This window comes from Mastomys coucha, unplaced genomic scaffold (genome assembly GCF_008632895.1).
Source record: "Mastomys coucha isolate ucsf_1 unplaced genomic scaffold, UCSF_Mcou_1 pScaffold13, whole genome shotgun sequence".
Classification (NCBI taxonomy): Eukaryota; Metazoa; Chordata; class Mammalia; order Rodentia; family Muridae; genus Mastomys; species Mastomys coucha.
In genome coordinates, this window is record NW_022196895.1 from 30,561,187 (window position 1) to 30,570,983 (window position 9,797).

The 9,797-nt window shown below is 40.9% G+C and overlaps 1 protein-coding gene across 6 annotated transcripts in view; it reads right to left on the reverse strand.

The window, feature by feature from the left end:
- Positions 1-9,735, reverse strand: part of Brd8 (bromodomain containing 8) — a 50,893-nt gene extending 41,158 nt beyond the window's left edge. For all 6 annotated transcript variants that reach the window (XM_031365314.1, XM_031365313.1, XM_031365312.1 and 3 more), the window contains exons 1-3: positions 9,442-9,735; positions 8,369-8,465; positions 1,193-1,262 (exon numbers count right to left, since the gene is read on the reverse strand). In XM_031365314.1, the coding sequence (XP_031221174.1) occupies positions 1,193-1,262; positions 8,369-8,465; positions 9,442-9,559 (285 nt within the window). In that variant the 5' untranslated portion in view covers positions 9,560-9,735. The remainder of the gene's footprint in view (positions 1-1,192; positions 1,263-8,368; positions 8,466-9,441) is intronic.
- Positions 9,736-9,797: the final 62 nt, after the last annotated feature.

Genomic DNA, 9,797 nt, shown 5'->3' on the forward strand with positions numbered 1-9,797 from the left:
GACCAGGCTGGCCTTGAACTCAGAAATCCACCTGCCTCTGCATCCCAAGTGCTGGGATTAAAGGTGTGTGCCACCATTGCCCAGGCGGCCTTTCTTACTTTTTTAAAAATTAAAATGTTAAAAAAATTTTATGTGGATTCATATTTTGCCTTCATGTGTAAGAGTGTCTGATTCCCTAGAACTGGAGTTGTAGACAATTGTGAACTGCTGTGTGGGTGCTGAGATTTGAACCTGGGTCCTCTGAAAAGCAGTCAGTGCTCTTAACTGCTGAGCCATCTCCCTAGCTCCTACTTTTTTTAAAAAACATGTGTTATGTCTGTGTTCACAAGTTCATACACACGCATTAGTGCAGGTACTTGTGTGTGCACATGCATGTGGACACACAAGATGAGCTCTAGGAGTCTTCCTCAATCAGTCTTTACCTTATTCTTTGAAGTAGGGTCTCTTAAAGAAACTGAAGCTTATTATTTCAACTAGTCTAGAAAGCCAGCTTGCTCCAAGGATTACTTACTGCCTATGTTCTAGTTAGTGTAATAACTGGTGGGCTGCCATGGTTTCTTGGCATGTTAAGTGGGTTTAAGTCTCTGTGCCTGTACAGCCAAAGCTTTATTTAACCACTGAGCCATACTCCTGCAGCCACACTTTCCTTTGGTTTTCTTTCTTTCTTTTTTTTTTAAAGATTTATTTATTTCATATAATTATATATTAATACTAATAAGAAATGATATATTAAATATATAAAATTAATATTAATTGTGTAAAATAGTATTACTTCATAATATATACATATATATAAATTAAAAAACACTGTAGCTGTCTTCAGACACACCAGAAAAGGGCATCTGATCCCATTACAGATGGTTGTGAGGCACCACCATGTTGCTGCTGGGAATTAAACTCAAGACCTCTGGCAGAACAGCCATTGAGCCATCTGGGTCTTGTTAATGTAGCCTTTGTTGGCTTGAAACTCAGCATGTAAACCAGGCTGGTCTTACACATGTTAATATGCTCCTTCCTGCCTATCTCCCAACTGCTAGAATTACAGACATGTACCAATACACCCAGCCTATAGCACTGTAATTTATTTTCCCCTTCATGATACAGAAAACCTTGTAAGCAACAAGACAAAACCTGGTAAAGAACCAATTTCATATTCCAATGAGTATAAAACAAAATCTGATTGGTAACTTACTTTTTGAGAGAACCAGTCTGGAGGCCGGCCAGGTTCTGCAAAGGGCTTGATTGCTCTGCTAACTGATACCCTACAAAATGAGAAAAGCCTTAAGGTACACTGGGCTCAAAGTTTAGAGAACACATAGAATAAAGAATTGCTACTAAGAAGTATTAGAATGCCTTTCCTTTATTATTAATTCTATCTACCTACTTTTCAGTGCTGAAAATAAAAACCTGAGGTTAGGTAAGTGCTCCACCACAGCCAACCTCTAGTTCTGGAATACCTGACAATGGAAAAAGACGCAACTATTTAAAAAGCAGCTCAAGGGGCTGGTGAAATGGCCCAGTGGGTAAAGGAAAGGTACTTGCTGCCATGCCTGATCCTGACTCCACCCGCTAACCTACAACCTATTATATCTACAGGGTAGAAGTATCAACTCTTACTAATTGTTGTCCAAATCCCATACACCTATATATACATACATGCACAATAAATAAAAATGCAATGTTAAAACCTTTAAATGAATCCAGAACCTTACATATGTAGGCAAATACTATATGACCAAACTACACCCCAAGCCTGGATTAATTTTTAAAATTAGCTCTCTGGCCATTCCCCTTTGAGAAACCAGTACCTGTATTTAATTTATCTTTCTTTTAGAACTGCTTTTTGAGAAGCCTACACCCTGCTCTCATTTTTCCTTCTGGGTAGACCCTTTCTCTCTTAACTCTCATTATGAAACTGTATTTAAATACGTTTATTAACACTTTTTTAAAAAAAGAGACAGGGTTTTTATGTGATACAGCCCTGGCTGTCCTGGAACTCCTTTTGTAGACCAGGCTGGCCTTCAACTCACAAAGATCCAGCTGCCTCAGAATCCTGAGAGCAAGGATTAAAAGCATGTACCACCATACTCAACTGTTGAAATTTGATTATTTTTTTTACTGTGCACAATATATGCTTATAATTCTAATAAACAGGAGAACTATCAGTGTGAGGCTATCCTGAGCCTCATGAGTATCAGACCAGCCAGAAATAAATAGCAAGACCCTGTGGTCATCGTCATTCCTACCCCACTCCACAACTGTGGTCCCCAAATCAGCTGGGTGTTAGTCTACATGGCCAGACAGGCAGTCAGGGCAACAAAGTAAAAACCCGTGTCAAAAATAAACCAAATGGGCTGGAGAGATGGCTCAGCGGTTAAGAGCACTGACTGTTCTTCCCGAGTTCAAATCCCAGCAACCACATGGTGGCTCATAACCATCCGTAATGAGATCTGACGCCCTCTTCTGGTGTGTCTGAAGACAGCTACAGTGTACTTACATATAGTAAAAAAATCTTTAAAAAGTAACCAAACAAACCAATCCCCAAGAGCTTTCTATCAATCAGGTTCTTTAAATATGTTAAACATCTTCATTATCTTCCTGACAGGAAAAACTAAACCCTAGATCATATCTATAACCAAAGAGCATGTGCAGCTTGGTCTTCGTGCAAGTCCACCAACAAATGGACCGAGGGGCTTATCCTGCCTGTGGAACCTGCCCCACTAACTGGGCTGTCTTGTCTGACCTCAGTGGGAGAGGATGTACCTAGTCCTGTAGTGACCTGAGGTGCAGGTTCCCTGGAAGGGACCTCCCCCTTCTCAGAGGTGAAAGGGAGGACAGGGATGGGGAGAGGGCTCATGTGGGAGAGGAGTATGACAATAAATAAATGGGGGGAAAAGTAACAACATGAACAAAGACAAGGTCACAGCCACTGAGTTAGAAGGCACGAGTCAATCTTTTTACTTTCTGTGATTAAATATTATCTAGCCGGGCAGTGGTGGCTCACACCTTTAATTCTAGCACTTGGGAGGCAGAGGCAGGCGGATTTCTGAGTTCAAGGCCAACCTGGTCTACAAAGTGAGTACCAGGACAGCCAGGGCTATACAGAGAAATTCTTGTCTCGAAACAAACAAACAAAAAAACCAAAATAAATAAATATATCTGATTGTGTTAGTGCATACGAATAATCGCAACAATCAGAAGACAGATAAAATCTTGAGGTCAAGATCACATAAATTGGAGCTACATAGAGATTTGGAGGCTAGTAAAAAACAAACCTTTATAACCAACAAAAGACATTTCAAGAGAGACATCTATTGCTTAAAGTAAAGAACTCAAATATTTTCCCAAGTTTTATGTCATACTGTTAAATATTACAGAACAATAAAATATAGAATAATTTAAGCTACAATGATGCCTTCTCTTTGAATTGTTAAAGATCAACTATATTTGGGAGGGTGAAAAACACACTAGATTTGATTGTTTTTAAAAGCAGAAATATCTCTAGAAAGTTGTTTGAAAAATTTAACATTTGGCCAGGTATGAAGATGTATTCCTGTAATCTCAGCACTCTGGATACAGAAACGGGAAGATTACTCAAGGCTAGTCTAGTTTACAAAGCAAGTTCTAGGTCAGTCAGAGCAATAGAGCGAGACCCAGTCTATTAGGTATATCAACACATAAAGACAAAAGTTGCAGAAAAACATTTGACTGTTGCTGAAATTTTATAAGACCATTTCAGGGGCTGGAGAGATGGCTCAGTGGGTAAGAGCACTGACTGCTCTTCCGAAGGTCCTGAGTTCAAATCCCAGCAACCACACTGAGGCTCACAACTACCTGTAATGAGATCTGATGCCCTCTTTTGTGTCTGAAGACAGCTACAAAGTGAGGCAGACCAGCTGTGACCCGTGACCGGAGAGTAGAAGTCCTAAATTCAATTCCCAACAACCACATGAAGGCCCACAACCATCTGTACAGCTACAGTGTACTCATATACAAAAAAATAAAATACATAAATCTTTAAAAAAAAAAAAAAAGGACAATGCAATCCTGTTTCAGAGGACCTGAATTCATTTCCCAGTACCCATACTAGGTGGTATGCTACAAGGTGGCATGCAACAGCTTATACATACACAGTTTAGAGTAATAAAAATGCTCTTGCAAAAAGAAAAAAAAAGTATCAGGGCTAGCAAGATCAGGAGAAGTTGCTTGTTTAAAGTCTTACAACCTGAGTTTGATCCCAGGAACCCAAGGAAAAAACTAACTTCACAAAGATGGCCTCTGACTTCCATACCCAAAACCGTGTTAAAAGAAAAAAAAAAGTAGAGGCTAGAGATGGCTCAGTGGTTAAGAGTACTGACTGCTCTTCCAGAGGTCCTGAGTTCAAATCCCAGCAACCACATGGTGGTTCACAACCATCTGTAATGAGATCTGATACCACTGCCTCCTCTTCCTCCTCCTCCTCCTTTTTTTGGCTTTCCAAGACAGGGTTTCTCTGTGTAGCCCTGGCTGTCCTGGAACTCACTCTGTAGACCAGGCTGGCCTCGAACTTAGAAATCCACCTGTCTTTACCTCCCAAGTGCTGGGATTAAAAGCGTGTGCCACCACTGCCTGGCCAGATGCCCTCTTCTGGTGCGTCTGAAGACAGTTATAGTGTGTTCATATATATAAAATAAATAATTCTCTAAAAAAAATGAGAGAGAAAAAAAAAACAGTACAGGGCTGAGGAGATGGTTCCATGGTTAAAAGAACTTGTTGCTTTGCAGATAAGCCATTCTGATTTCCAGCACTCACAGTGACTCACAACTGCTTATAAAATCCCAGTCTCTGAGGATCCAATGACTTCTGACCTCCAAAGGCAAAACACTAATACACACAAAATAATGATGATTAAAAAAATAATTTTTAATAGTAAAAGCCAACAAATAAAAAAGCAAAACATATTCTCCTAGCCAATTCTCAAGTAAAGCAACAGAAGAAAGTAAACTGATACTTTTGGCTGGGTCTGGTAGTTCATGCCTTTAATCTCAGCACTTGAGAGGCTGAGGCAGGCAGGTACCTGCAAGTTCAAGGCCAGCCTGGTCAATACAGTGAGTTCCAGACAGCCAGGGCAATGTATCAAAAAAAAAAAAAAAAAAATCAAAACTCGTGTTGTAAACAATACCAGTCATAAAAGTATAAAGACAGGTTGGAAAGGTAAGTCAGTGGTTAAGATCATTGGCTCCTCTTTCAATTCTCAGCACTCATATGGTGGGTCAAAGCCATCTGTAATTCCAGTTCTGGGGAATCTCACACCCTCTTTATATGTCTGTAACATATGTGTAGCTACTCATACGGTGGCTCAAAGCCATCAAAATTCCAGTTCTGGGGGATCTCACACCCTCTTCATATGTCTGTAACAGACATATGTTCCTTTAAAAAAGTATAAATATATAGAAAAGTCAAAGGATGAGAATCCAGAGTATACAAAGAATACAATGCAATTACTGAAATTCAACCACACAAAAAATAGACCAAAAAATAAGAGCATAAATTTCTCTGTAGACATACAATACCTGTATAGATATAAAATGCTCTTACAAAAATAAAGAAAAGAGAAAAAAAAAATCAGGGCCAAAAAGACAGCTTATCAGGTAAAGGTGCTTGTTCTAAAAGCCTTACAACCCGAGTTTGATCCCAGGAACCACAATGAAAAGATAATCATTCCCATACACAGTTCATCAGAGAAATGCTCATCAATACAATGTTAAGAATGCCAGGCAGCTGGGCGGTGGTGGCACACGCCTTTAATCCTAGCACTTGGGAGGCAGAGGCAGGCGGATTTCTGAGTTCGAGGCCAGCCTGGTCTACAGCGTGAGTTCCAGGACAGCCAGGGCTAAACAGAGAAACCCTGTCTCGAAAAACCAAAAAAAAAAAAAAGAATGCCAGGCAGTGTGGTTGCACACCTTTATTCCCAGCATTCAGGGATGTAGGTGGATCTCTGAGTTTGAGGCCAGTCTTATCTACAGAGTAAGTTCCAGGACAGCCAGGACAACACAGAGAAACAACAACAACAACAAAAAAACCCCAAACAATAAGCAAATAGATGTAATGGCTCACATTTTAATTCCCGGTCAGAAGGATAAAAAGGGGAAATTACTGAGATCTAGACCAGCCTGGACTACATACATAGACAGATCCTTTCTTAAAAAAGCAAAAACAGCTGGGCGGTGGTGGCGCACTCCTTTTAATCCCAGCACTTGGGACGCAGAGGCGGATTTCTGAGTTCGAGGCCAGCCTGGTCTACAGAGTGAGTTCCAGGATGGCCAGGGCTCTACAGAGAAACCCTGTCTCAAAAAACCAGAAAAAACCCAAAACCAAAAAACAAAGCAAAAACAAGGTGCAGTTAAGTTGGCTCAGCTGGTAAAGACACTTGTCCCCAAGCCTGAAGATCTGGCTTTGATCCCCATAACCCACAAGGTGGAAAGAGAACTAAATCCTGCAAGCTGTCTTCTGACCCCCACCCACAATTATGCAGACACACACACAGAGCTATATAAAAATAAAGAAACATAGTGAAGCAGAAAAAGAAACTGGTGGGGATGGGGCATGCATGAAACTTTGGTTTGATCTGTATTACAAAACTGGGCCTCATGGTACATGCCTGTAATACTGAATATTATTTCAGGAGGTAAAGGCAGGACCAGTAGTTCAAGGTCATCCTAGGCTACATAGGGAGTTTGAAGCTAGCCTAGCTAGAACAAATGAAGGTTTGAGCCAGTCGAGTGTTCACACCTATAATCTCAGTACTCATGAGGCAGAGGCCAGCCTGGTCTATCTATATATAATGAGTTCCATGACAGTCAGAGCTACATAGTAAGACCCTGTCATGAAAGAAAAAAAGAAAGAGGGAAGGAGGGAGAGAAAGAGAGAGAGAGAAGCAAACAAACAAACAAAAACGGCCAGCCGGATCTACAGAGTAAGACTATGTCTTTACAAAAAAAAGATGGTAGAATCTTTATCCAGCATGCACCAAATTCTGAGTTCCACCCCCAGCACATCTACTCCAAAATTTGGAGTGACAAAGAAATGGCTCAGGACTAAGAGCACATATTGCTTTTACATAGAGCCCAAATTTGTTCTAGGAACCCATGTCAGTCAGATGTTTTATATCTGTATGCAACTCGAGGGGATCTGATGTCCTCTTTTGGCTCCCAAGGGATTCTGCACTAATATACCCATACCCCCACCCAACATACAGATAAACATACATAATTTTTAAAATAATAAAGGAAATGGTTTGGCAGTTCCTCAAAAAAAAAAAAAAATATCCTGAAGCAACTACATGACTCTATTTGGGTGAGATCTCCGGGGTACTGAAAACAAAGTCCACAAAGACCTAATGCACATCTGCCCAAAGGTGGTGGCCCAAGTGTCAGGTAACGAATATGTAGTTGACTGTCTATAGTCAGGAGATTTCCTTAGCCTAGGTTGGATCTTAGTCATAAGCAAACAACAAGCTATGCCTGTACTTGTACAGACTCACCCCCTAAACCAGTGGTTCTCACCCTTCCTAACATTGCCTCCCTCTAACATAGTCTCTCAGTTTTGAGAACCCCCAACCATAACATTATTTTTGTTGCTACTTCATAACTGCAATTTTGCTACCATTATGAATTATAATGTAAATGTTTTTGGAGGTAGAGGTTTGCCAGTTTCACCACCCACAGGTTTCTCTGTCCTAAACCACTTAAGTGCTATTTCATTGTATTAGGTGATCTAGAGATAACTTGGAGTATTCAGGAGGATATGTGTTGGTTACATGCAAATACAAGGTATCTTATGTAAAGGAATTGAGCTACCACCATTTTTATACATCTCCATGAATATGGAGGGGATGGTTTGTACTATTTTCTGGCCAATACTAGAAAACACATATTAATGTATTAATATCTGTTACATGTGAATAAAACTTGAAGAGTGTTATATTAATTGACTAAAAAGCTAGTCTCAGAAGACTACATATTATACCTAAAGGACAGACAAATCTAGGGAAAGAAAAGTAGACTGCTCAGGAAAGAGAGGGAGAGGTAAATGTAGAGATTTATTTTAAAGATTAAAGAAACTTCTTAAATTAAAGGGATGGCTGCACAGCTTTGTGAAAATAGAAAAACAACATCACTACTTTCCCTTTTAGCAGGCTTATTTTATGGTATGTGATTTGTATTTTAGTAAAGCTGACTACTACATAAAGCTTAATGTAACTTAAAGTGAACACTAAGATAACCAGGGTTACACAGAGAAAACCTGTTTCAAAAACAAACACAAAAAGAAAGATACTCAGTCCACCCAGTCTGATGGCTCAAGAAATCAGGTATCTGAGATTCCTTACCAGTTCTGATCCCCACTCCTCATGACAGAAGATGCTAAACACAACTTCTCTCGGATGGACCATGGCTCTGTTGGGCCAGTACTCAGCAGCTTGTGCTCTGGAAATAAAGAAGGCTCAGAAACAACCTCTGAGCTAGTTCTAAGCCCCAGAACAGCTAAAAGCCTGACATAAAATAACACCCCAGGCAGGATTACTGTGGAGTACTAATCCTGGTTCTTGAGAAGCAGAGACTAGCCTGGTCTGCATGAGTTCCAGGGCAGCCAGGATCTGTCACACGACAGAAGCCTGTCTCAAAATACATACATTTCAAACTTGTTCGAACAGTGTGAACTACTACTTTCAATTATTATCACCAAATCTTAATTTTTTTTTCACCATTCCAATGAAATATCACCATAATTGGCCAGGGTACTTTTACTGGATACACATTTATAGAACATCGTGTTTAAATGCCACGGCTTCAAGGTGGTCTGCTTCAAAAAAAAAAAAAACCAAAAACCAAAAAAAAGAAACTGGCAGTGTTATGTTTTTAAAAAGGTAATAAGGTTCTCACTTAAAAAAACAGTTCTAAAACTTTCAGTTTGAACGCAGCCTTATTTCCCAAGATTCCAAGCGGCCACCGGCTGCTACTGCCCACCTCCTCCTTTGCATAAAGTTGTTTACCTTTCGGTCCCCCCCACCCCCAACCGTCCGGTATCAAAGAGTTCCTTGGTGAAACTGAAAAATGGCTGAAATACACCCATTTTCCCCGGTGGCAGAAAACGCCTACAATTAACACATATCATTTCGACTGCTTCTCACAGCGTGGTTAGATAAACAACTGAGTCGCTGGCCACTTTGTACTGCCTTCCTGTTGTACCCGAGAGTGCCTAGCACACAAAGGCTTCCTGGGCCGTTTCCTCCCGACACCGTTAAACCCCAGGTGGTGGTCCTGAAAGCGACAGGAAAGGCGGGTCTCTGAACTCTGCGCTCCCTGACAACCCACTCTTCCCACTCCTTTCATGCCTGAGAAGCAGGATGCCTAGCCTCGATTCTACAAAGGCCTTGACCATAAAAGCGAGTCCGATACTTACTGCCTGTCCCGGTCGCCATTTTGGCTTCCACGTCTTCAACGCTGACGGACGCGGGGAACTCTGGGAAAAGCAGTACGAATTCGTTCGCGGTGCCTCGTGGGTAATGTGGGTGGGCCATTTGCCCTAATAGAAGCGAAGTCCCTCTAGGAAAAATTTTCTTTTTAAAAAGAACAAGGGGTCGCAGCGGAAGCCTCAGAAGAGAAATGTCTAGATTTACAATTAAGTGAGAGGAATACCATAACGAACGAAGTGACAGTTGGTAACCCGGACCCACATTAAAAGCAAACGGTCTTCTGGTCGGCCCTGCCTCTTCCCTTTTGCTGATTGGTTTCTTCAGGCTTTGCTTTCTGATTGGC